Source organism: Clarias gariepinus, chromosome 8 (genome assembly GCF_024256425.1).
Source record: "Clarias gariepinus isolate MV-2021 ecotype Netherlands chromosome 8, CGAR_prim_01v2, whole genome shotgun sequence".
NCBI classification, from domain to species: domain Eukaryota; kingdom Metazoa; phylum Chordata; class Actinopteri; order Siluriformes; family Clariidae; genus Clarias; species Clarias gariepinus.
In genome coordinates this window covers 4,633,413-4,661,344 of record NC_071107.1, presented here as the reverse complement: position 1 = coordinate 4,661,344, position 27,932 = coordinate 4,633,413, and the positions used below count along the sequence as shown (strand labels likewise).

Genomic DNA, 27,932 nt, shown 5'->3' with positions numbered 1-27,932 from the left:
CACGTTTTCACCTTTATTTCTTTTTTTTGCTTTATTTAGAATTTAGACGGTAGGAACTGGGGCAGGAAGGGTATGATTCTCTGTGGAAAAAAAAAAAAAGGAAATACATTTAATCCCGTCTCCATCTCCTTGGGGCAAATCTGATTTCTAGCCATACCCTTGTCAGAGGTAAAACAAAAGTCAATTACACACATAATAATTTATCCTTGCAAAAAATACGACCAAATAAATAGAAATAAATATACAGTTCGAACAAAGCTCCTCGGAACCACGTAGTTATGCTGAAACGTCACTTCTGGTCTCCAGTATAGTACAAATCCACCATGCCGTATCGATAGAGCGAGGAGGAACGATATTTAAACGGAGCACTGTAGTTCAGTGTGACCGGGGCCAAGTTGAAATGAAAAACAACGAGAGAGAGAGAGATTTTGAGAGAGGTTGGCTGTGAACAGGTTCTCCTTGACCTGCAAGCCATCTGAGTGTCGCATCAGTCTTCCAGGTTCGGCCCAATCCCAATTCCCTGGCTCGCTCGCCGCCCCCTCCCTCGCCTGCTCCTGCACTTGTGTGGGCTTTTGGGAGGAGGGGGGTAAATCTACCCCCCCTCGCTAAGGATTCTGGGAGCCGGTCCACTGGCTGGCTGCTTTTCCAAATGTCCTAGGAAGTGGTGGCGCTGTTGATTTTGTCCAGAATGGTGATGTTGACTCTCTGGAAGAGCCACTGCTGTGTCGCAGACGCGGGATTGCACTTGTTCATGAAAATCCGCTTATCAGCCGGGCTGCAGTCCATGCAACCGCTGCTCACTGGGTGGTAAAGAGACTTATCCTGCAAACACAAGAGGACACATAGAGGGGAAATTTAATAAATAATAATAATAATAATAATAATAAAAACCCCAGATATGCTAAATACATTCATAATCATAAGTAAAGAGTAAGCACGGTTGAGGGGTTTAATCCTGCCCTTATCTCTCGTTTCCCTTCAGCCAGATTACAGGGATAGACCAGAGGCGCCAAAACTTTTTTTTTTTTTTTTTAAATTCCTGCTTTACTTCATTTCATGGTTTGAGGTTGGAAGCTTAGAAATCAACCTTGTGAAAAAACTAAGTGAAAGCATCAGTACCCTAGGGCCGTTTAAATACACACATTTTGGAGGCTCATAAATAATGGAACAAGCGTTCGACAAGCAGCAGCAATTGTTTGTGACAGTGTTAGTTCGTTCCATTATTTATGAGCCTCCAAAATGGAAAGAGGTGTGTGTGTGTGTATAAAAGTGGCTGTACTTCCTAAAGGGTTAATGCCACACTTTTTGTTAAACCCCTTGAATTTAAGCTGAAAGTCTTGACTTTGCTCGTGACGTAATTTGTTAAACCGTGCTTTTGCACCGTCACTGAACTCAACTCTCGATTCCACTTTGAAAAATCTCCTGTGTCGCAGTCGATGGTCTCCTACTGCCTGTTTTCCCCTTCGTTAGACTTCGTCGGCCGTCTGCGCTCATCGCTCTTGTCGAGTGTGTCATCGCCGTAGCACAGTTGCGACGAAGGGGGGATTTTAAAAGAGGAATTTGGTGTAAATGCATGTCTTATGATGGTTGGTTATGCTGAGTAATACACTACCTGACCAAAAATGATCACCATTTCCAAAGGGTCAAATTATTGGGCTGCACCAAGCAAAGAAAACAGTATCAACAGTATAATCAGATGTGTGTGAAAGCAAGAACATTTCCATCCACACACAACTCACAATGATGAGAAATGGCAGGATTGGGACTAACAGCTGTGTGTCCATAAGAAAACCACTTGTTAGTGAAATAGTTTCAGTAAAAATCTTTCGGTTTGGAAAAAGGTCATGTGGTTGATGAGTCCAGAGTGATGTGTGCATCAGGGTTGAGAAGGGAAGCACATGAAGCGATGCACCCATCATGCATTGTGTCCACTGTGGAGGCAGTGTGATGATCTGGGGTGGCTTCAGGTGCTCAGGTCTAGACGACCTGAATGTACTGTATGATATTTATTTATTCTTTTTTCCTCTGATGGTACAGCCATATTCCAGGACTCTGATTGTGAGAGTGTGTTTCTACGAGCATGAGGAATCATTTTCACACATGAACTGACCACCACCAGTGTGTGCTGTAATCAAAGCTAAAGGTGACGGAGTGAAATGTGCCAGGCAGAGTGTAACCTTTGTACGGAGGAAGAGTTACTCTACAAACGTGTGCGATTTGAAAACGACCTAAAAGAAGTCATGCTGACTTTTGCATTACTTTCGGGACAGCTCTTGTTATATATAATTTGTCTTAAAAAATTTTAAGAATTAACACTTGACTTGAGGATACAAGTGGCATTCAAGTTAAGACAGTATATATAGTGAGAAAGAGCGAGAGAGAGAGAGAAGAGACAAACCAAAGCCCACACTAAGTATTCTGTGTGTGTGTGTGTGTGTATATACATGTAAGGAAGTGAGAATATAAAACTCAGACAGAGGAAGGAGAAGTAGGCGAGGAAGACGCCTCGAGGCACGCTCTCTTCTCTTCTCTCCCGGCTGATTTATTGCTCCGTGTGCCTCGGGCTCCTCCGCCGCCAGCCTCCAACCTCTGTCCTTTCAAGTGCATATTGCCTTTGTGTGGTGCCGTCATTGACCTATCCTACAGTGACGGTGATTTCTCTCGTCGGACCCTTTATGCCCTCTGAGAGAGGAAATAGCTGACTGTTCGCTCATATTATCTGGCTGGGAGGCTGGAGGAACACGACCACGGCATCAGCCTCCATCATTTATGGCCGAGCTGTAATGTGCGCTCGGGGCAGAGAGCACGGCTGCAGCGGGTTCCTCGTAATAAAGCATCCACCTGCTCCTGCTCCAAGCCTGCAGCACTGCCACAAAGAGCTTGGCATTACAGAGCCACGCATATTTCACATAAAAAAAAACTGTACACTGTAGCGCTGCGCGCGCTGTAAAAACTAGATCACTGGGGTACGTTATTTATCTTTCTACCCCTTAATGCACCCGGTTAATGCACCTCTGTGAAGCGGGAATGGGAAATGTAATTACAGTCCAGCATTACATAGCTCAGGATTTCTTTTTTTCTTTTTTTTTTTCCGTGTTGATATTCACTCGTTTCTCAGGAGAGACTCAATAGTGTCTTTATTACAAAAAAAAAAAAAAAAAATCCATTCTTACCTAACTCCGGAGTTATATAAAGTTAATCAATAAAAAACAAATGTGTGTGTGAGTTTGTTGCTTAAAAACTTAAGCTTAAAAAACTACTGAAGGTTTATTATGGCTGAACTCTGCTCTGTACAGAAGTGTATTAGTGAGTGTATTAACATGTATCATGTTTACACGGGTGGTCACGCTGTTATAGGAAAATAATCAATAATGACTTAACATGATGACAATGTTACAGCTACAATGCGGAAATTAATTCATTTCCTATAAGAGCATACCTCAAAGTTTTAAGCCACTATCTTGTTTTTGACGAACCCATTTTATGCATTTGTTGCATGACACCCACAAAACAAGTTATTCCTGTTCTCTATTTGCTTCACAGCGGCTCTAAACTGATGTTCACTTTAGCAGATTCTATTTTTCTTCCATGCAGTTTATAATAGTACAAAATGTACTCGCTCTCAGGAAAAACGTGTGTTAACACACCTGGTGATGATCTTAATGTCCCATCAAATATTTTTGAGATCTCAATAATATGAGGGATGTTCAGGTCGTGATGAAGTTTTTGGTGATTTTACAGAAGATGTCAAGCACAATGCGGTGATGAGCCTCTTAGCTGCAGTAAAACATTTGAATGATACAAACGTGTGTCCGTGAAGTGAACAATCAGCGAGGGGAACGCCTAATCCTTAAAAATTGACAGAAAACTTGTCGCCAACTTACGGATGAGACGCATCTTTTTGCCAACACCACTTGCACATTACAGGAACTCAGCTGGAAGTTATTTCCACATCCCCAGTACAGTCCTGACCTCACTACAAGACACTTCCACATGTTTGGGCCGTTAAAGGAGTTCCTGGGAGGCCAGCGATTAGTCGGCAGTCCGCTCATGGCTCTGGTATACTGAGAAAACGTTCTACCTTGATGATGTCCAAGCACTAGTGGAACACTGTAATAAGCGCCTTAGTGTAGCAGGGGATTATATAGAGAAATAAAGGGAGTTTTTACCCTTAATAGTCCCACTTTGACCCCTCATATTCACAGGCTGTTTTATCCACTTTTTTTTTGTTCTTTAATTCCAGTGTCTATAACTGGAGCATGCATTAACAGGTTATGTGTGCCAGTGTGTTACCCTGCGGTAGCTCCAGTGCTGGTTGCCCTTCATGCCGTGGCAGTCGTACAGAGTCACAGGGCTGTTTTGAGAGATGGAGTCAAAACACAACTTCCTGGTGTGCAGCGGGTCCCCGGGCCTGATGTCCTCCCTCCAGCCGAAGGTGAAGATCTAAAGACGAGAGCCAGAAAATATACACACCTGAATACTCGTGAAATCTGGACGAAAAAAAAAATCTCCTGTGACGCGGCCAAACCTACGAGGTCACAAAAGGGGGGAAGAATAAAAAAATCTGGCCAGGTTGTTTAATCTCATCACTGATCAACACAAGACTAAGATAAAAGAAGAACACTTTTTTAAAGGTTCCATGTTCGACTGTTTCTTTAACAAATCAACACAGCTAAATGAGATTAATGTTGAGCTACTTAGCAATAACCCAGGAGAGGGGCTCTTCTTATCTTAAACGAGGTCACAAGAGGGGGAAGAATAAAAAAATCTGGCCAGGTTGTTTAAGCCCTCACCAGTGAAAAAAAAAAGGCCATAAAGCAGAGATCTTTTTTGCCTCCTATTTTTCTGTTTGTACATGCACACTGGAGAACCTCCTGGATGTCTAAGCGTGACTAAAAAAATAAAAAGCGAATTTTGCATAATAGGTCCCTGTGGTTTTTATTAGTTCTGATTAAAAATGTACATTTTAAAAAAAGTAATTATAATTATTTCATGGTAATTATAAACTTAATTACAAAACTGAAAATAAAAATTGTTAATTTAATTATTGTTAATGGTCTCCCACTGATTAATTGCAGTACCATTACGGCCCTCTAGAGTGCTGTAGCCCATAGTTTGGAAAATACGCCTGTACAGGATTAATCTAGAGCTCACATCTGAAATACACTTATTATATACAGTATACAGAGTGCTTTAGTTCACATTATTTCAATACAATGTCTGGATGTGTCTGGTAGGCAGCTCAATTAGTTTTACATACGTGTTGTATTTTCAGGCGTATGTTCTACTGTAAATGTGTACGAGTCTTAGACTCCTGCCATCAATTTCTACATCTCGACTGCCATGTGCTCATTATTTTGATATGTAGACAGTTCTCATTAGAGGTTAATTTAATACAAAACAACTTTCACACACAAAAGAGGCCCAAATCTGATTCCTTCCCTCGTATTTGTGGACAGCACAAATCACCTGAATCAGATTTTTTTGGGGCCTTCTCTAAATATGTTCCTGAATCAGATTCGGGTCGGGAATTCTAGCTCGGTCTAAACAATCAAATCCAAATTCATTCGTGGTTTATTTCATTCCAACTTCTTCATAATTTCACGCTAGGAAAGATGAACGATGACCAGGACAGAGGATTTCAGTAGCACGGTAGTGAGATAACACCTTGTAAGTCTTAGCATTTGGGTTGATGCTGCTGTACTAAAAAAAAAGGGTATATCACAACCGCTCTGTGCTTGAAGACCACGTGAATGCAATAGCTGAACCATTGGATAAACTGTAGGAGAACGCATCACAGGGCACATTGTTCCTTTGTTTAGGTGTGTGATCTGACTAATGTCAGTGAAAACATAATATGCAAAACTTGATTATAAAAAAGCTCAGCGAATCAGTTATTGGCCACTTTTCCCTGAAGTGTGATGATCTATTTATTTTTAGGTTTTTAAACATTTTGAGGTTTCAGGTTGCTGAATAATTTGTCATGTTCTGATTGTTTGTGTCATGATGTATTTCATCATGCACTCTCTAGTAAGTGAATATTCACTCCAGTGTCTCGGTGCCTTCTATTAAATGCTCTATATTCACTTCAGGACAAAAATATATGGGCCAAGGTTCTTTTTGCTGCAAGTTGGAAGAAACACTTCATGTTAATAAACTCAGAGTTTCTTGACAGTCTGTCTATTGCCATTAAAACTTGGCATGTCCTTGTGTGAGATACAGGCTGCACATAACCTACGCTAAACATGCCATTAAAAATATTACAAGTTGCATGATTCTTCAGTCTTGGCATGTTTGTTAACTACTAGTAACTGTTACAATATTTATATATTTTATATATATATAGATAGATAGATTTTACTGTATATCTTTGCTAAATCCATCATTCAGGTTTTTTTTCCTCCAGTGTCTCAGTATCTACCTTGTTTAACCCATTATTGCTGTGGACCAAACTCCATTATATATACTCACAATGAGCTCACTGTAATAATAGTGGAAATAATATTAAATAAAAATATTGTAAATATACTGTGGAGATATTTATATTTATTTCATGTAAGATAATAAAAAAAAAAAAATCTGCCTGGCCAAAAAAAAGTCACTGTTTCAGAACGGTCAAATTATTCGTCTGCATCAAGTCTAAAATTAAGTAAGAATAAGTTAAGGACTCTTCAATTCATTATTAAAACCTGGAAAGATATTGTTGAACCATAACCGATGTGATCAGTTTGCTAGGAAGCATAAAGATTTGACTTTGCGGCGATGGAAAAAGGTCATGTGGATGATGAGTCTATTCCAAAGCAATGGGCGTGTCAGGGTAAGAAGTGAAGTGCATAAAGCGAACATCATGCACTGCGGCCAATGTACAAGCCTCTGGAGGCAATGTTGGGATCTGGGGTCGCTGCAGTTGCTCAGTTGCTCAGGTCAAGGCTTCGCGTCGTTATGTGGCAATAAAACGTAATGAAGTTATCACATCTATGGAGTTTTTCTTCCCTGATGGCAAGGCATTAATTCAGGACTCAAAGTGTGAAAGAGTGGTTCTGGGAGCATGAGGAATCATTTTCATACATAAACGGGACATGACATTGTGTTCTACAGTATATTCGAAGTTAAAAGCCGGTTGATTGAAATCTGATAAATATATAAAGATATATTTTCTTTAACAGCTTTAACATTCACTCTTATCATCACTTGTTATCGTTTCTACAGTGACCACCCAATCACAGAAGCTTGAATGTATCTGTAAAGCTGTAACTTTGTTCCCTGACATGGCAAAGTCTTCAGCATAGAGGAGTTGACAACAAGACCTCGAGTGTGATATCACTTTTACACAACAGTTCCTCAAACACCATTAATTAAATATATTTTAACATGGGTTAAATCCCAAATAGCATTAAAAGGAAGCTACCGCACTATGTAGGGTGTACAATCCATTGTCACACACACCAAGTAGTGCCCTTGATCAGGGGTTGGAGAGGGATAAGCCTTGTCCTTTAGCCTTGTGTTAGAATCTAGTTAGCTTTCTAGCTCGCCTTAGGAATAAATAAAACAACATGGAGGCAATTCAGAACTGTTCAGACTGTTGTTTAGATTGACATAACATTATTAGAGGTGTGTTCTTGCTGAAACTGGATTTGAATGTGGATTTTGGCAGGCAGCTGCTCTCTTTAGTACTGCAGATTGTATAGACCTACCTTCACCCCTGCTGTGACCGCCAGTTAGTGTAATTAACCATCATTAGAAAACCTGTGATGCGGCATGATGCTTATAGTTAAACGTCCCAGTGCTTTTACGGTCTATTATCACAGAAAGCATCTCGTCCAAACAGATTACTTGGTCGGAACTAACTGCTGTATAAATACGATTTTTTTTTCTCTTTTTATTTAATAACACTGTTATTTAACTTGCATTCTCTTGTACCTCACTCTGATATTCTCCTGTACGTCTTGCACTCATTTCCAAAGCATAACCGTTCTGAAATCATACAAGAAAACAATTCTCATTCTTATTCTAATCAGGTGCAAATGAGTTTTGCTCCTGGACAGCCACCAACCTACAGCGTTTAGATCTAATCCTAATCTAACACAGCTCTTCCACTTAATGAGGGTCCTTATATCACAGCCAGGGCTTCAGAGCTGCAGAATTAAGTGGCTGCTATACTGGAGATTAGGTCCTTGTTTCCGAGTTCTGCTCTTAATGGCAGCTTTTAAGCTTTCTGTGTAAGGATAAGGTATAATGAGCTACTATAACAGCGGGCTTGTTTAAGCTGCTGCTGTGTTTGAGCTGCACAGTTTCAGTAGGAACGCAGTGTTTGGGCTACAGGGCTGAAAAGTCAGGATTCAGCAGTAACAGAGTGTTTAGGCTAGAGACCTGGGGATTCATGATTCAGCAGTAACACTGTGTTAACAAGGTGTTTGCTGATAGATGGACTGTCTGAATGAGAAGTGCTGCGTCACCTGTTCGTGCGCCCAGGTTCTCTCGGCTCCCTCCTTCAGGCAGCTGTCTAAACGGAGCTCTGCTCCCGTCGAGCCGTGTTTGGTGTCAATACACAACCCTGACGCTGCGCTGCGGATCTGGACACACAGACACACACAAACACACGTACAAAAAGATGGGAGACTTTTTACACGCATCAGAATAATTCATTGCTTTGATAACAAAACATAATTATTTCATCTTTTTTTCTTTTGAGGAAAAACGTATACATTTTTTTGAATAAAGCTTGAAGTTTTTTTTAATGCACAGAATATTAAGTGCGTTTTTGGTTACATCAGGGTGAAATCCAACGGATAAATACAATTAAATCCGCAATTGTAATTCTGGTTATTTAAATATGTATCGTACTTAAATATGTATCAATTTTGTATCAATAACATGTTGTTTGAGATTTAATAAAATATTGCAAACTACATTTGATTGTGATGTTGTCATGAGTAAAAGCAGTGGCAGAAAACTGGAACAATGAACAAAATATTGAAAACATTACAAAATTCGGTTTACAGCACTGTCAGCCTTCTCCTGTACCAGTTTCACTTCGGTAGGCAATCACAACGCCTTATTATATTCCAGATGTGCACTGTATAACCTGTGTTTCTGCATCACGTGACTGAATATCAGCCCTCGCATGTTTTTAGATTCTCTTTGCTTAATTTCACTCAAAAATAAAAGAGTAAGTGCATCATGGCTCCCACTTTCAGCAAAACCTGCATGGGAAAGCAGGGAGAAGAGGGAAAAAACAAAAACAAACAAACAAACAAACAAAAACGTAGTGATTGGGAAGACAGAAGGTTTCCCGACAAACTAAAGATCCATCCATCTACAATTATAAGCAATTTATTTGTATGTATCTAGCTATCTGGCTTACAAGTTTGTTTATAGATGATCTCTTCGTTTGTCTTCCTATTTATATGTCTGTCTACAAATTTAATCCATCCTTCCATCCATCCATCCATCCATCAACATTTTATTAGCAATTTAAAGTATCTACATATATATTTCCTGCCTATCTAAGCCATCATCTACCTGTTATTTAATCCATCCATTCTTTAATCCATCCATTCTTTAATCCATCCATCCATCCATCCATCCATCCATCCATCCATCCATCTATCTATCTATTCATCTATCTATCTATCTATCTATCTTCCATCACACATTTCAGGCATCATATATGAAGACAGATGTGACAGATGTGTCTAGATAAAACCCTAGATCAGTGTGTGTTGTACGTGTATGATCAATACCTCTGCTTGCAGGTGAGCTACTTTAATTTCCCCCTCGCACATGATTACCCATACGGAACGCGGATCTTTAATGCAGACTGAAGTGCTGCCCACGCTGCTGATGAGCACTCGCTGTAATGAGCGTATGAGCTCTAGAGCCCAGTGCTCTGTGCGAAAAAATAAGTCTAAATTGGGCTAATTCATTCAAGCCAATTATTAAGCATGCTAATCAATGCGTTTGTGTGGTGGCCTGGGAAAAGCCTTCACATCATCTCATTTTCTACTAGACTCTTCTGAAAATGTTTCTGCACAGAAATAGCTTTCTCTTTATCCAACTCCCATTCAGAAGTACATTAATGGCAATCGAAATGTTTCCCATTAGTAGATATTTTACCAGCTGCGATTTGATTACGAGGGCTTACGTCTCTAAGTAGACTGGACCTCTGTGTTTGTTTCGCCGACAACATGATATGTAAAAAAGGAAAGACGAGGCAGGGTTTCAAAGTGAAATAAACCATATCATTTTAGTGAAATACATCATTTCGTAAAATTGATGTGTTAAAAAAAAGGATGTTATCATCAGAGAAACTGATTTTGGCCAAAACATTTTTTGATGAAATGATGAAAAGCACTGCATGGGTCGTGATTAAACCATCTCACCGGACGAAATGACAATATAGTAAGCGAATGAAGTGAGCTAATAACTCGGCACGATCTCACTGGACCTGTGAGTGCATGAACACGTGTGTGAGAGGAAAATCATGACAGCATGATAGACGCATTGAGACCCTGATGGGACATGGCCAGGAAGTAGTATGAACTTAATAATATATATTTTTTTAAGTGGCATTTTCACCCTGTATTTTTTTAGCACACAGTGGGAACTTCATGGTCTTCATCCCAGTGTAACGCGGACGTTAGGATGATGGGATTTCCCAGACAAACATGTATAATTTAGGGCATTGGTGGATCAGTGGTAGGTTTCTCACCCACCATGCGGAAGGCCTGGGTTTGATTCCCAGACAGTGCTCAAACCCCAGCTATTGGACACAGCGCAGGGCCATGCCTGGATAAAATAGGAGGGTTGTGTCAGGAAGGGCATTCAGCGTAAATTCTGTGCCGAGCTTGTGTGTGGATCAGATGGTTTGATGTGGCTTTGATCTTGCCAGGAGCACTTGAAAGAACAACAACAACATTTTCTATATGTTTAAAAGTGTTCGAAGAGTAGGTTATTTATTACCTATTGAATAGCATAGCGGTAGACATGGGCTCGGCTAAATTAAGCTGGTTTGTCTGTTGCTGTGGTATGCCTGTGTCTGAATAAGATTCCAGAAGAAGTGGGATTCAAACCCAGGCCTCCAGAATCCTCGTCTCAGGGGAAGGTCTGAACCTTGAGTCTGGCGCCTTAGACGGTATGAATAGGAATTCCACTTCTTGTGTGTAATTTTAGGTTATGGATGAAAAGTTTTCAGTGCTATGAACACCCCGTGAAGTTTAATCATCACTCCACAGTGTGTGATATACAGTACTGCTCCACAAACCAAGAAATTCTCATTTAAAACATCTTTATTTAAAACATGGATAAAAATACCAACAGCATATACAGTATGCGCAGTCGGTTCAGTATACAGGCTGTGAGTTTGACTTCTATGACCCCGGCATTCAATACACTCCAAACACTCAGAACTCTGAGTCATTTAAATAATGACTCACGGTGAATCAGACTGCAGAAACCTCCAGTCATTACCTTGAGGCTGAGTGTGCACTTTCCCCATCATTTCCTTTTCCTATTTTCATGCCTTTTTGATTGGCTATCTCATTTGCCTAATTCTTGTTAAGACATTCCGGTGTGCTGGCCAGAGTAGACGAGGAGCGCAATAATGAATGAACACTAGAGCTGCTACACACACTCACACACACACACACACAAACACACACACACACATACACACACACTGGGCAGACAGCCATGGGAGAAGCAGAGCTCAAAGAAAAGTCACTCACAATCCAACCCTGAGACAATACCTGCACACTAACTGTAATGTTTTTACTTTGAGCCATTCACACAGTCCTGTAACAATTCAATGATTTTGCTAAAAATCTATGTCTTAAGCTCAGTTCCCACTTTCACAATTTTGTTTGCAGTTAGCTACAAATGTACAGTATAAATCATGATGACCAGCGGGCAGTCGCACATTTTAATCTTTGCTTACCTGTGTTTGTGTGTGTGTGTGTGTAAGAAAAATATACACAAAATATTTCCAGTTCCAGAGCTACCTCCGCCATATGTTTCTGTAAGCATGCCAGCCGTAGTGGCTCAGTGCCCCCTGACAGGGAGGAGTTTTCAGTACCAGGATGCTATCGCTGGTAAAGTAAACTTTAAGATTTTTACGCTAAACCTTTCTTGATAACTGTGGCAAGTTGCGAATGGTAAAATCTGTCAAATCGGGCCTCCAAATGGCGCAGTGGTAAAGTGCTCGCCCTATTATCCGGAGATCGCTGGTTCGATCCCCGGGTGATGCTGTTACCTCTCACAGCCGGAGGTCTAGAAGGAGCTGATTGGCTGAGCTCTCTCACAGGGGAGGGTTGAGAGGTACTTTGTGCTCCCACATTAATCACGGCTCTAAAGCCAATCAGGGGCGTCTGTGAGCTCGCGCACACGCAAGGAGCGGCTAGCGCTTTCCTCCGAGTGTTTTACTCCGCACCTAATGGTAGGTGAGCAAGCAGTTCGAAAAGATGCGGTTGGCTGGCGTCACGCGGTTTGGAGGAAACACGTGATAGTCTTCGGCCCTCCCGGCTGAATGGTAGTGGGAGCCTTAATGTGGGAGCCCCCTAGTGACAGGGAGGAATTGGCCACGACTAAATTAGGAAGAATATCGGGGAAAAAAATCCCAAATAATAAAAAATAAAATAAATATATCTGACAAATCCACAAGAATCACCTGCAAGTTAATGAACAGTGCAATTAATGCTTAAGCAAAAACATTTAGTGTAAAATGATATGTACATACAGTACTGTGCAAATAACTGCTATAGAGCAAGCATGTCTTAAAAAAATACTATAACAAGAAGGAAACAGTAATAAATGAAACAACATTAATAATTGGTGGGATGACTCTTTGCTTAAACTATAGTCTCAGGTAGAACTGTTGCATAAAGACAGATCATCTACTGTACATATATACTGTACATATACTGACATTTAGAGGTGATGTAAGAACTGAATAAGAACTACAAAATAGTTAAAAGATATATAAGAAGCATATAAATGAAGCATATAAATCACAAGTTAAAATAAGGAAACGAGCTGCTTAGTTTTACTGAACATCCTGTAGAACCAGCCTCAGTCCCTCTGAGGATTTTATTTTAATTCAGCAAAACCCAGAAACGTTCTTTCTTTCTTTAATTTTAAATTTTTTTATTTTTTTGTCTAAAATGTGGTCTTTTCTTTTACATAATATGCTGATCTCTTTTCTGGCCTACAGATATTTTTCAGTAAGATGAAATAATTTTTGCTGAGATATTAATGTACGAACGTTTAAAAATTAGAGCCCGGTTTCCGAAAGCTTCTTATCACTAAGTAGTTCTTAAGTTGTACCTTAACCTCTCTCTTAACGTTATGGTGCGATTCCCGAAACGTTCGTACTCTAAGTATCTCTTAGATAAGTCACACGTTCGTAAGCTTGGTCTGGACCAAGCTTAACTCATTCTTAGCGTAGATTTAGCTCAAGAAGCTAGTCGCTGCTACCGAGCAGCAGTCTTTATAAATCAGCGGTGTATGCAAGCACATTATGGCACGTTATCAAAGTCGTATTATTAATAATGGAATATACTGTTGGCCTGTTTAAGAATTGTATTTTATTTGATATCAAGAGTGACTTCAATTAGCCTATTTTCTAATGTGACTAATGCATTAAAATTGGCAATCACTTTTAATATTGAACAGGTGGTGAACAATTTGGCTCTAAGTGGCTAAGATCGTAAAAATAGGTAATTATGGTGGCGTCCAGAAAGCAACAGGTATGGCAGCGATACAGTGTGTTGTTGTACTAAACCGAAGACGTCGCCGTCCGCGGAGCCGTGTGGTTCATGTAAATTTTTTTCATTAGGCAAACCTTCAGCATTTTTCATATTTTGCCTGAGGTGGCTATTTTAAAACAGTTTCGCCTTCCAAGGCAACAGATTATGGAGCTTCTGGACCTGATCAGACCTGCGCTTGCATTGTCCACCCATGACAGTTTTGTCTGGGACGACTCTGCCGTGGATGAGCAAGCAGAAAGAGCTGAATTTGGTCAGAGCATGTTCCTTGGGGACAGTGGATACCCCCTCAGAACGTACCTCTTCACATCAGTATCTAACCCACAGACTCAGGCTGAGAGAGCCTTCAATGTCACACAAATTCGCAGCGTGCAATTAGACTCTGAAAGCAACGCTTTTGGTGTCTGCACAAGTCCGTAGGAGGATTGCACATGAAGCCTCACAGGTCTTACGCAGTTACGGTGGCAATAGCCATGGCTGTGTGTGCTTGCTTTTATTGAAAGTTTCAACCAATGGCAATCAAGAGTGCGTTTCACATAAGTAACCGCAGCGGACTGTCAATCAACTATGATTGTATACCTGGTTTGTTTCACCGCCACTACAGGCTACATAAAAATATTAGTGACAGTTTGGTAATTTAATTTATATATTTGTCTATTATGGCATTTATGGCGTTATTGGAAGAATTTTGTGCTATGTTTAATTTGCATTAAAAGTGCCGTCTTTCTTAACGCTGTCATGCAAAAGGAGTGAAAGATCGATTCCGGAGCAACCGATGTCAGCTAATTCAGGACCTTCACTGTAGACAGCGCCTTGTAACGTCAGACGTAAGAGGCAGCGACTTAAGAAGACTCCTAAGGGACAGTTCAGGGAACACACATAGAAAAGTAATAAACTTACGCAGGATATATCTTAAAAATCTTCTTAGCGCCCTAAGCGTGATCGGGAAACCGGGCCCAGAACTGTACCGTGGCCGAAAAGTGCAATACAAAAATAAGCCTGTGAGATAATTCAATTCAATTCAATTCAATTTTATTTGTATAGCGCTTTTAGCAATTTTCATTGCCGCAAAGCAGCTTTACATAGTCAAAAGAATTATTTAAGTTTGTATGAAATGTGAATTTGTATGAATCAAAATGGTCAGTTTGTCCCTGATAATAATAATGATGCTTTTCAAGTACCACTAATAACAAAGCTGAAAGCAAAATAACAAATTAAAAAATTAAAAATAAAAACCAAAACCAAAAACTAAATAAATACAAAAACTAAATAAGAAAAGTAAAAACAAAATAATAAAACCAAAAACTAAATAAATTCTGATCTAAAATTTTTTGAATTTGTTATTTTGTTTTTGTTTTTGTTTTTTTGTTTTGCACTTCTTGGCCACCGTAAAAAGGACAAAAAAAAAAACTGCTGTGTTTTTCTTTTCATAACTTTTTTTTGTTTAATTAACAAAAAAAAAATAATTTTTGTGCAGAGACTAGATGATGTTGTAATCAGTGCATAGGGCAAAGTTTGCAATTTTTTTTTGTAAAGCATAATAATAATAATAATAATAATAATAATAATAAAAAATAAAAATTTATAATAATAACAATTATTTTTGCAATGGTATCTCTGTAAGGTTTTAATTACGCTTCCTTTTCCTTTCTGCCCACGTCTGATGGTGATCACATCTTGCGCCTGCTGTTCTGTTCATTCCATATTCTGATGAACTTTCTGGTTTAAGAATCAGATGAGATTTACATTTTTTTGTTTTCTAGTTTTGTAAGAAACAACTTATATTTATTATACTCATACACTATATTGAATAGCTGCTTAATTGCTCTTGTGGGTGGTTGATTGGTGTCCTGCTACGAATTATAAAACTAAATAGAAAACCCTTGCAGTGTGAGGGGAAAAAGCACACCAGCTGCTAAAATAATTAGTCCTGGCTTTGTTCTCTGTTTTATTTTGCCACTTGTGGGTGAAAATGGATTTTGATAAACTTACACTTTGCGTGTAATGTTTCACTGGAGGGTTTTAAGCCTGACTACCTGTGACTCACTGCGCCCTGATTGTTAACTTCTTTGGTATTTACTCAATTGTTTAACACTACAAGCAGCATTTTTAAATTTCCAGGGCTGCTTTTCCACTTTTTCTTCTTTAGTAGCCATGAGCTTGTGTGTGAGGTGTGTGTGAGGTGTGTGTGCTACACCATCTTCGCTCACTTGTCACGGTGAAAGAGAAGGAAAATACTGGTGTTATGGCATGAGCGTTTTTGAATTAGATCAGACTTTTGCTGCCGTAATCTTTCCTGTGAATATTTTATTCTTGGTGTGAGTGCTGACCAAATCAATTTTTAAATCAATTTATTTGTTATTCTCTGTGTTGATGGTAAGTAGCCCCCCTTGGTAGATTGGTACCATTGGCCTCATACTGTAGCTCCAGTACACAACAACTAAATGTTCAGACACCAATCATGTCAGATTGTATTTGTGTATCAGGGGTGTGAAAAATGTACGTTTTAAAGAAAGAAAGGCAGAAGATGTTCTGATCTTGCTTGTCTATTTACGAGAAGGTTTACTGCGCGACTGTGATGACATGCTGAATCTCCATGACAATGAGCTTTTATTACGGCGTTGATTACCTCGGAATTGCGGACTCCCTCGCACGAAGCAGCTAAATGGAAGCATTAGTGCCTCAGTTTATCTGCCAACACATGCCACTGCTCCCTATTTGTGCTGTGTCACATTTCGAAATGAACACCTGTAATGGAAACTCCGAGCCAAACAAACCGAGTGAAACAAAAGCAAAGGCCAGGACGGCGTGTCCCTCTGCCTCGCTGCGATCTTCCTAAAAGCTGGTATTTAGGGCTTGAATTTATTTTCCTGTCCATTATCAGTCCCCATCTGTGCTCTGCTCTGCTACGTGGCCTCCTCTGATGAGTGACACATTCTGGACGCGTGCCTTGACCTCGCTGTCGTACCGACAAAAGCGTCTATTACAAGGGGTCAATTTACTGCTGGATGCAGGCAGTTTGCTATAAGACCCCGTTGGGGGTGAGATTGGCACAGCTAGTAAGCTTGCTCGAAAATATATTGTATTTCATTTATTCTTTTTTTATTCAACTTTCAGCGATTGCCTCTTTTAAAGCTCCTGGTATGTTAAACCTTGAACCGTATGGCTGCTGTGAAAACACACAACAAACAGCATCTGTAAACCTTTTTATCGCTCAGTGTTTTCTTTTGAATGCTCACCAAAAAATTCAGATGTCAAGGGTACAAATAAGTGCTCGCATTGCGCTAACCGAAACACCTACTGCCATAAGGGCAGACATAAACACACACACACACACACACACACATGATTTTAATGTCATAGTGTCATTGATTTAACACACTTATAGATTGTGTGTGTATGTGTGATTTCTTACATAATGTGTAATATATAAGATGATATAGCTACAATATATTTAACAAAGTCCCTCTACAAAAGTAATGAGACAATTGACTGATAAGCAGTTTCCTAGCAAATTGTAGCCCATGTCTTAGCTATTTCATTAGAATATAAATATGTGGTCCAGAGCATTCAACATTATCATCAAACATGGTGGAGGCAGTGTTACAGCTCGTGTATGGTGTGTATGGTGGCCAATAGACCTGGCGTTTATCGATAATGATGGATTCGGAAGTGTATAGAGCTCCACTTTCTGCTTAGATTCAGCCAAATGCTGCAAAACTGATAAGATAAAATAAAATAATGCTGTAAAGTACAGATGGATAACAAACCAAAATGTACCACGACAATAACCCCAGGCAAAGAAATTAAATGTCCATAAAGGGCAGAATCATTTCATTCTCCATCCATATAGATGAATAAGCAGCGGCTGAAAGCAGTTGGAGTAAAAGTCTGGCCAAGAATCAGGAGGGAGGAACCTCAGCATTTGGAGAAGTCCTTCCAATGGGACTTTGCAACCTGCATCCAAGTTTTAAAAGTAATTCCAATATTGTTTATTTGTCCAATTATCTTTGTTTTTACAATTAACTTTGAGCCTATAAAAATGTAAAGACTTCATAAAAAAATATGTAAAATGTTAATGCAATATTTTTTGTTAAAACCCTTTAATTAAAATCTTAAAGTCTTTAATTACAGGCCCTATGCACTATGACATCAACTCCATAGTGTGTAAGGCCCTCTTGTTTTTCTAAGGATTTTAATTTTTTTCTAGCATTCTGGGTTTTGGGGGGGTCAAAAAGTCATGAAAATCAGCAGACAAGTTGGAATCTGCTGCCATTAGGATTCCTGAGGGTTTTACATGAGATTTTGCTGCGTAACTCATACACATGCACATATGCACATGAAACCTGGTACACATTTAGAGCTGAACATCTTCCGTATTGCATGTCACGGTCTTTACTCAACAGGAAGTCAGGGTTATGGTCAGGCCTATGTGATCGCAATACATTGAGGTTGCAAAATTGCTGAAAGATTTTTGAAATGTGAAACGGGTCAGGAGTGACGATGCCTTAAACTTATGCCAAAAAGTGGTTAATACCTTTCTCTGTGACAATTTATTGAGTGACATCACATCAATATATTGAGTGACATCATACTGAGTGACATATTAAGTGACATCATACTGAGTGACATATTGAGTGACATCATAGGGTGATGCTTTTTAAAGTGGTTAATAACTTTCTGTGACATTATATTAAATGGCATCATAGTGTGATGCTTATTTCTAGCATCTGGGGCTTTTTGAAGGTCTAAATATTTGGGGCACTGGTGGCTCAGTGGTAGATGCGGAAGGCCTGGGTTCCATTTCCAGCCAGTGCCCAAACCCCCCAGCCCCTGGATGCAGTGCCTGTCCCAAGCCCGGATAAAATGGAAGGGTTGCATCAGGGAGGGCATCCGGCGTAAAACCTGTGCCAAGATGTTGTGCAGACTGGATACTCCCCTGTGACGACCCCCTTGCCGGGAGCAGCCGAAAGGGGTCTTATGTCATAATGATATTGGTATCTGCCTTTTAAATGCATGTGTCCACTGTTGCACCTGGGTGGCGATGGCACAGGGTACTTGGGCCCGCAAGCAACAATATTTAAATTTAAAATGAATTGTGATTGTGTACAAGGGGAAAAATAACAAAACTGTGTCTCTGTCGAAATATTTCTGGACCCGTTTGTACATCCTGAATCTTTTGCTTGAAGTGATAGTGGGATAGAAGTAATTAATATCAGTCATTCTTTCTATTGTCAAATGTACGCTTTTACTTTTCTTGTTCTTTAGAAATCGCTTCTTCGAGGAGCCTTGAGTGAGATGATATTGTTTGCACAGTCGGGGTTGAGGTGAGTGTCTTCTTTAGAGCTCATTATGGTGGAAAAGGCAGAAAAGAGGCTCTTTGAGATTTTTAGAGGCACAATATAAAAACTTTGGACAGGATGTCTTTGAATTAATACTCTGTGAGTGATCCTAAAACACCCATCACTGAACCTAATCCTTTAATACGGACACACAGAGAAGGGATTCTGGAGGATTCCACAGAAACAGAGAATGTAAATGTTCACATCCAATAAAAATAGTACAATGCAGCCTCATAGCCCCGGGTGTTCTGGTTCGATCCAGAGTTTTGGATTTTCAGTGTGCCTATGGGGGTTTCCATTGGGTTCCCTGGTTTCCCTCACTTCTTAAAACAATCCTTGAATAGAACATACATGATTTAATTGCATTTTTTTCTTCCTGCATAGCTCACTTTCTCTAAAAAACACCACACTGACTTTTGACTTTTTTCTACATTTAGGTGAAGCAAAATAAAATCAGAAGTTAACAGCCGGAGCATGTCTTGTACTTTTAAAAATAGTTAAAGCAACTTTGAGCGGCATGTCTTGAATGACCATAGAGAAGTGGAATGTCCCTAAAATGAGCTAGTTTTCATGTATGCTGCACTATATGTATGAAAGTATTTGGCCAAACCTGTTAATGATTTAATTTATGTGTTTCTATCAGATCCCCAGTGAATGACAATCATAACGCTTCAGCGTTATACCAAGACATCTTGGACAATGCTTTGCTTCCAACTTTGGGGACACAGTTCGGGGACGGCACTTTTCTACTCAATAATGACTGTTTCCCAGTGCACAAGGCAAGGACAATAAAGGACAATGGTTTGATGAGTTGGTGTTGAAGAACTTGACTGGCCTGCACAGAGCCCTGTGACCTCAACCCTATTGATCACCTTTGGGATGAAGTGGAATAAAGACTGTGAGCCAGGCCTTTTCGTCCAACATCAGTGTCTGACTTCATGAATGCTCTACAGAATGAATGGAATTCCTACTTGAAACATCTTGTGCACAGCCTTCCAAGAAGAGTAGCTTTTATAGCTGAAAAAGGGGGATCGACTCCATATTGAAGTTTACAGTCATGGTCGAATTACAATTACAAGCACTTCATAGGTTTCAAAGGCTTTTATCGACAATTACATGACATTTCTGCAAAGAGTCAGTATTTGCAGTGTTGCCCCTTCTTTTTCAGGACCTCTGCAATTCGACTGGGCTCTCAATCAACTTCTGGGCCAAATCCTGATTGATAGCAACCCATTCTTTCATCATCACTTCTTGGAGTTTGTCAGAATTAGTGGGTTTTTGTTTGTCCACCCGCCTCTTGAGGATTAACCACAAGTTCTCAATGGGATTAAGATCTGGGGAGTTTCCAGGCCATGAACCCAAAATTTCAACGTTTTGGTCCCCGAGCCACTTAGTTATCACTTTTGCCCTATGGCATGGTGCTCCATCGTGCTGGAAAATGCATTGTTCTTTACCAAACTGTTGTTGGATTGTTGGAAGAAGTTGCTATTGGAGGGTGTTTTGTTACCATTCTTTATTCATGGCTGTGTTTTTGGGCAAAATTGTGAGTAAGCCCACTCCCTTGGATGAGAAGCAACCCCACACATGAATGGTCTCAGGTCGCTTTACTGTTGGCATGACACAAGACTGATGGTAGCGCTCAACTATTCTTCTCAGGACAAGCCTTTTTCCAGATGCCCTAAACAATCGGAAAGAGGCTTCATCGGATAATATGACTTTGCCCCAGTCCTCAGCAGTCCATTCACCATACTTTCTGCAGATTATCAATCTATCCCTCATGTATTTTTTTGGAGAGAAGTGGCTTCTTTGCTGCCCTTCTTGACACCAGGCCATCTTCCAAAAGTCTTTGAGTCTTCACTGTGCGATGTCAAGTCTGCCATTCTAACCCAATCAGCCTGACATAATGATCTCCAGCCTTGTGCTCGTCAACATTCTCACTCAAGACGATTACTGAAATGATCTCAGCAGGTCCTTTAATGACAGCAATGAAATGCAGTGGAAAGGTTTTTTTGAGATTAAGTTAATTTTCATGGCAAAGAAGGACTGTGCAATTCATCTGATCACTCTTTATAACATTCTGGAGTATATGCAAATTGCTATTATAAAAACTTAAGCAGCAACTTTTCTAATTTCCAATATTTATGTAATTCTCAAAACTTTTGGCCACGACTGTATGTATTTAGATAAAATATTTTAAAAAAAAAATACACCTTCTTATGTCACAGAGAAACCACAAAGCATAAACTTCTCTGTCTTAAACACTTTCACCTTTCCCATAGCAGAAAACACAACTGTTGCCAAGCCCTGAGACTGGAGACTCCTTCTAAACATGTTCTTCACCATATTTAGGATTACGCTTATTTTAAAGCATGCAGTTTCTGCTGTACCAGGCCATTAATATTGAATAAACATACACTTAATTCAGAGCGCTGCTACGGAAAATTAATCAAGACCGGTCAGAATGAAGAAATCAGCAGTAGCATTAGAAAAAGTCAGTGTTACAAATTGAACACTTGATCACAATAAAACGGGAATAATGTCGCTGTCATTACAATGTTTCACTGGATAAGAGTCAAATCGTCCGACGGCGAGATGTTGCAGAGTGCACAGTTTTTAAGTGGTTGGAGTGTTTCGGAGAAGGATTGACTGGAGATAATCTGTGTGCGAGTGAGACAGGAAGTGAGCCACATATCTGACCTGTCTACCAATAGCTCCACTCAGCATGCGAGAGAGCATGAGGAGACGACCTCCTGTCCTCTGCAGGAGATACGGAGACACACTGACACATTGATCCTCTTTCTTTTTTTCTCCCTCCAAATGCCCAGTCGAGCTGCATTATTGTGTAATGAATCAGGCAGCGTGACAGATGGCCGGTCCGGGCCGAGCCAGCGTATGAAGCCTTAAAGTCAAATTACCATCATTCCGCCACAGGAAGAAAGATATTTACCGTGCATAAATTTCCTGTCAGATCGCCATTATTTATAATTTTTTTTCCCTGTATGTTTCCTGCAGTGATGCGGTCACTGAATGGCTTGGGAAGAGCCGGAGGTCCTTAATGGCTTTCTGAGCCAGCGCTTCGGTGACCGTCTGAGGTTAAAAGCAGCAACACTAAAATGAATGACGAGTGCCAAGACCAATTAAATCAGATGTGAAATTAATTACGATTAAAAGTTATTATTCACCATCGTCGCCACATTTAAGCAAGCGAGGGAAGCTGTCGTCTTCCGAAGAAATTAATTGTGACGTGATGCCTGTTGAGGGGCTATTCTATGAGAGGTGATTAAAAAACAGCAATCAGAAACGCCAAAAAAAAAAAAAGGAAACGCGAGAATGCATAACAAGCACTACAGCCGGAGAGGAGAATGAACCAGCCGAGCCGTGGTCCGCCAATCTGCCACGGCTTTATGCAGGTAACATTAGAGCGGGTAATGAATTAGCCGAATAGCCTGTCAGCCTGGATTAGGAGCGGCAGCACAAAAAGAGTCACCCAGCAGCTGTGTATTTACAGGCTAGGCATCGGTGATGGAAAAAGAGTTGGCATATTTCGGATGTCAGTGAGCATTAAAGAGCACGTCTCTAAGCCAGCTCTCGGCCATGTGTCTGTACCGCTCTGAAAAATGTATTACACCTCAGCATGCTGTGTATCTCATAAATCAGAGAGCATCTGCTCATATTACGTCTTTCTCGATCCCTCATTACCAGGGACACAGACGAGTATATATACCTGTGACTGTGCCTGTCTCATATAGCACGCGCAGCTCAGGATTAGATGTGCGACTGCAATAAGGAGGGGGGGGGGGAGAAATGTGAATGTACAGCATTTCTTACGCGGGATTTAAGAGTGAAAGCAATAATGATGAAAGCTTCAGAGAGAGTACTTGTACATCTCAAAATCTGTAAGCGTCATTATTTAGATTAGTTCCATTTGAAGATGAAACATCACTAACAAGATAATCCTACCAGAGAAACATGCTCCAGCCCATGTCAGATCTGTCAGTCCCTATCTCTATAATGTGAAAGGAGTGGAAGCCATTTGCTGTTTAGTTTTTGTAGCTCTGTACTTTAATGTATAGTCTTTGACGGACCAAAAACACCATCTTTAGACTTTTATTCTTCATACAGGAGAAAAAATTAATAAATAAATAACTGCAAACAAATCAATTAACCTGTCAGTCCAAAGAGTGTATAGCTGCATAGTTGCTTGCACTGCTATTTTACTCACCAGGGATTTAAAATCAGGCACTTGCAGACAGATGGTGTGTAAATTTGGAAAGAATATTAAACTGCACAGGAAACTAGAATGTTATAAAGTGACATTAAAATGCAGCGAAATGAATCCATAAGAAAGGCTAAAATACTGCGTTAATATATTAGATTCCTTACCAAAATTACATTTTATTTGTATACACCTTTTTACTAACGGACATTGTCATCAAGCCTATTTACAGAAATCACTTAGTAAAGGAAAAAAAATGCTAATAAATAAATTGATAACAAGGTTACCCTTAAAGAACATGCCAGAGACGACATGGGCAAGGAAAAACTCCATTAGACATCATTCAGATTCAAAACATTCATATTTAAAAGAAAAAAAACATTCCTATTTAGGTGATACTAGATACTATGACCATAAATAAATCCCTTCTATAACAGACAGTGAAATGTGTTTTAGTTAATATAAGGGATACTTTATAGAGGTTACCAACTGTTCACTCATAAAGACTTGGGCGCATGTTCTTGGGAATATCACTCCCAAAACCACAAGAGTGACTGCAGTCACAAGAGCCCACAGTAAAACTGTTTGTATCAATGCTGTCCAAAAACATCCCCATGGTCTCTAAGTGACACCATCCCCAGGTATCTAATGTGTATCTTCGGGCAGACCAGACTGCATCAGCAGTGAGTGGCCTCTATCAGAAAAAGAGAGATGCTGTTCGAACCCAGGTGTCACTAGGCAACAATGCTATTTGCACTCGGAGTGGATGGGGCTATTTGCACTTGTAGTCAACCATGCTATTTACAACGAGGTGTATGATGTATAATCACATGCCAATCCTATGTGCATCCATTTAAATTTACTTGGCATGTAGATGGTAAACATGTTTCGATTTGGTCTGGTAAAGAATGAGTTTTATATAGTTGTACAGCCTCTGTATATGTGCGTCCCTAAATACACCCAAAGAACCACCTAACCCTAACATTGGAGCTGTTCATTTAACACAAGCTAGTCTGTATTAGCTCATACTAATACTTATGGTTCATTTAGCACAAATATGTCTGTGTCACACTTGATTCATGTGATTGACAAACGGCTGTGGCAGTAGATTGAAGTACATTGTGTTTTAATGGGAGTAAAAATTTACACTCGGTGGACTACAGGCTTTTAAAACACCATTTTGAGTCCCGTCCGAACGCACAGCTTCACGCAAAGACATAATGTGTGTATTTTCCACACTTCTCCATATGAAGAGTGGGCCATTTTTCAGTTTTGAACTATTGAAAGCTGATCCAGACTATTTTTGCATGCTTTTTGTAAGTCACAAGGGTTTAAAAAAAGCAAATGGCAAACTATTATGTCAAAAACGCACCTGTCAAGCATAGAAAGCGGAATGAACCTGATCGACATATCAGTGACAGTAGACTCATCAATACCTGAATCTACACCTCGCATACTGTAGCTTGTTATCTCTGTAATTGATGAATACTGTTAGTAAATTTTGATCTGTTTGATTGTTTGTGCTTGTCATTACCTAAAACACCTGATATTGATATATTTTAGGATTTATCTCTATTTCACGCACTGTTTGTCATGCTTACATCATTATAAAATACTGCTTCAGCCGATAACGTCTAATAGTCCTTGCTTGAATGATCTTTTGACAGTTTATTATGCGCCAGATGCAGATGTGTGGGTGAACAGTATGTGTGCAGCTGTTGTGAGCTTCGTGCCACCCACCTCTCCCCAGGCAGCGGGTAAGGGCTCTACAGGAGGGTAGTATTTGGGCAGGTCCCACGCCACCGTGTTCATGTACCATTTGAAGTCTTTACACTTGAGGTGCTTGCGCAGTTCCTTCTGAGCAGTCAGGTCTCCTGTGGAGAGGTGGCGGTACTCTGGCCGCCGCTGGTAGATGTACTCGGTGTACTCATCCATCCATGTCTCTGCCACTCGCTTCAGATTCTGACAGGCAGAGTGGGAGAGAGAGAGAAAGAGAGAGAGAGAGAGAGAGAGAGAGAGAGAGAGAGAGAAAGAAAGAAAGTGTCGTATTTATGTTAGAAAGTTAATAACTTCTTTATTCCAATGTAATGGACACTTTGAAATTAATAAAAACTGAATAGTGAGTGAGGAAAGCACAAGAGAAAAACCATAAGAAAGAGAGAGAGAGCGAAAGAAGGACTATTAAACACATTTATTTTTAATGTATGTTTATATTAACTGCTTGGTTTCTGACATGTGTCATCAGATTAATGTTGGACTAAATTGAACTAGGACATAAACATGGAGAAAGACAGACATTACTTTAAAAATAAATTGAACTTAAACGTATAAATAAATAACTATCGAGGCTGCACATTCATTAATACATCCGCTCTGCTCCAAATAGCTGTGAAGTTTTCTTCAAGATTATGTAATATCGTAATCAAGGTTTCCAGAACACAAAGTTATCTTGATGAAATCGATTCCTGACTTGGAGTGTAGTGTAAACTAGATTAATTAATATATTTTTTATTTTGGCCCTGTTTCCGCTGACCTTTTCGCCACCGTGTTACGAGGCCTTACAACCTCAGTTCGAGTAACATTTTAACTATGTTTTCTAATAAACATTAACCTGTAAATACTTCCTGCCTGTGCTAACTGTAAAAGAAGATTCAGATATTGAATCAGATATTGATGTTTTGATGCTCTTTTAAAAGCTATATGTGTGTCAGCAGCTCAAGTATTTTAAGCACAGCTTATTTCATTCATGTTTGAGTGATAAATTAACCATGAGCTTGCCATATCGTACATCTTATGTGCATTAAAGGTTACGCTCAGTTGTGCAATAGAATTGTTTAATTCTTCATTTTTATCATGGCTATAAATGAAGTAGGTTTGGTATTTATTTTGTTTAAATGTTTCATTGATCCTATTTAATTAAAGAGTGTCTGAATTGATTCCCATTTAGTTCCCTAATTTAGCAATTACATCTCATTGGATTGGTCTTATTTGTTACTAAAATAAATGAACATCTGGAGCGTGCTGTTAATGTTAAATAATCAATTACGTTATTTCTCATACCTGTGGTGCAGTTTTATTTATTAAAGAGTGACACATTTGTCCTGTGGTCACTTACAGCAGCTACACACACTCAATAAATCAGTAACTGAAACTAAGGAACTGCACGTTCCTGATCCTTAAGCCTTGACCTGACACTGGAGACTCCTTCAATAAATATTAAACAATTACCTCCTTACCAATGTGTTCACCATATTAATGATTAAAAAACAAAGTTTCTAATAAAATAGTTTATTACTAGCCTTAGATTATATACGAATTTTGCAATGAAAGCGCCTGTTACTATAGAAATGAGAATTAGCACAGGAATTGCACATGAATCTACACTTATGATTAGCAGCTGTATTAATATCAGAGCTCCTGTTATAGAAAATGTCGTTATAATTAACACCATTTCACCAATCAGAATCCAGAAATCCTCAGCGATTAGGTATGAAATAAATCAGTCTGTTATATTTTGTTTGTAGTTCTTTTAATTCATATCAAAATTCAACCAAGTTTAAAAAAAATAAATCACAGGATTTCCAAGACTTTGCAAGAATAAAAAGTTAAAGAAAATGTTTTTCTTTTTTGGCATTGTATCTCATGTAAGAGAGGGTCTGGAATGATGGTAAGTGATGAAGTGCAGTCTTGGAGACGCTCCACCCGTGTCCTCAGAGGTGTTATCGTTTCCAGCCAGGCAAGAACAGGAATAAAATGGCTTTATGCCCAGGCTAATTAGCAAGAAGAAGCGGTGGTATACCACAAATCATGTTTGAGTGTGTAGCAAAATAAAACCCCGGGGTTTAAGATGAACATTTCCGAGCCCTTGTGTAGCTCCGGGCCCTTTTACTCAATTAGGGCTTCTCATGTTCAATGGTGGTGTGTATGAAACCTACAGCTGCAGCACGGGACATGCTAACAAGATATGAAATTTGCCAACAGCATTAATATAAGGTTTCTTTTTCTGATGTCTACATAAGATGCTTTGTGATAATTTAAGACACTGTTTGCTCGCTGAGTGCTGTAGTTTGTAAAAACTGAGTGGAATGGATGTGAGTAAAACACAGATAATGGTAGGAAGAAGCGAGAGTCGAGGCCGGGAGTGATTTCTTTCTAGTCTAGACTGTAGACGCATGCAGTCATTTAGGTGTAGCTACGTCAGGTTATTACACCAAGGTGACACCAACATAGATTGGTCTGATATTTTTCTTTAAATAATAGTTTTGCTTTTATTTGCTTTTTTTTTTTTTTTAACTGACAGACTTTAAACATTAAAAAAGCCTCCTGTACATGCTAGTACACCAAGTCTAAACGTTAAAGGGGTCATACGGGCCTACATGCACTTTTTTAAGCTGTTTGGACTAAAATGTGTGTTAGGAGAGTGCGTACACAACCACTCTACCATGATAAAGAGCCGCCCAGTGGTTTTCTTTTCATTTATTACTATTACATGCCCCTTCTGAAATCAGGCCAATTGCAAATGCCTATCACTGTGACGCCACACCAAAAGAGGCCGCTCCTACACTAGTTGATTGACACTGGTGTTTTAGCAAAGACCCGCCCCGAGTGAGAAGA

At 39.6% G+C, this 27,932-nt stretch overlaps 1 protein-coding gene across 2 annotated transcripts in view; it reads right to left on the bottom strand.

Moving 5' to 3' along the window:
• galntl6 (polypeptide N-acetylgalactosaminyltransferase like 6) overlaps positions 1-27,932 on the bottom strand; it is a 279,651-nt gene continuing 251,719 nt past the window's right edge. For both annotated transcript variants that reach the window (XM_053502156.1, XM_053502157.1), the window contains 4 exons: positions 25,059-25,280; positions 8,457-8,573; positions 4,294-4,443; positions 1-822 (listed from right to left, as the gene is read on the bottom strand). In XM_053502156.1, the coding sequence (XP_053358131.1) occupies positions 655-822; positions 4,294-4,443; positions 8,457-8,573; positions 25,059-25,280 (657 nt within the window). In that variant the 3' untranslated portion in view covers positions 1-654. The remainder of the gene's footprint in view (positions 823-4,293; positions 4,444-8,456; positions 8,574-25,058; positions 25,281-27,932) is intronic.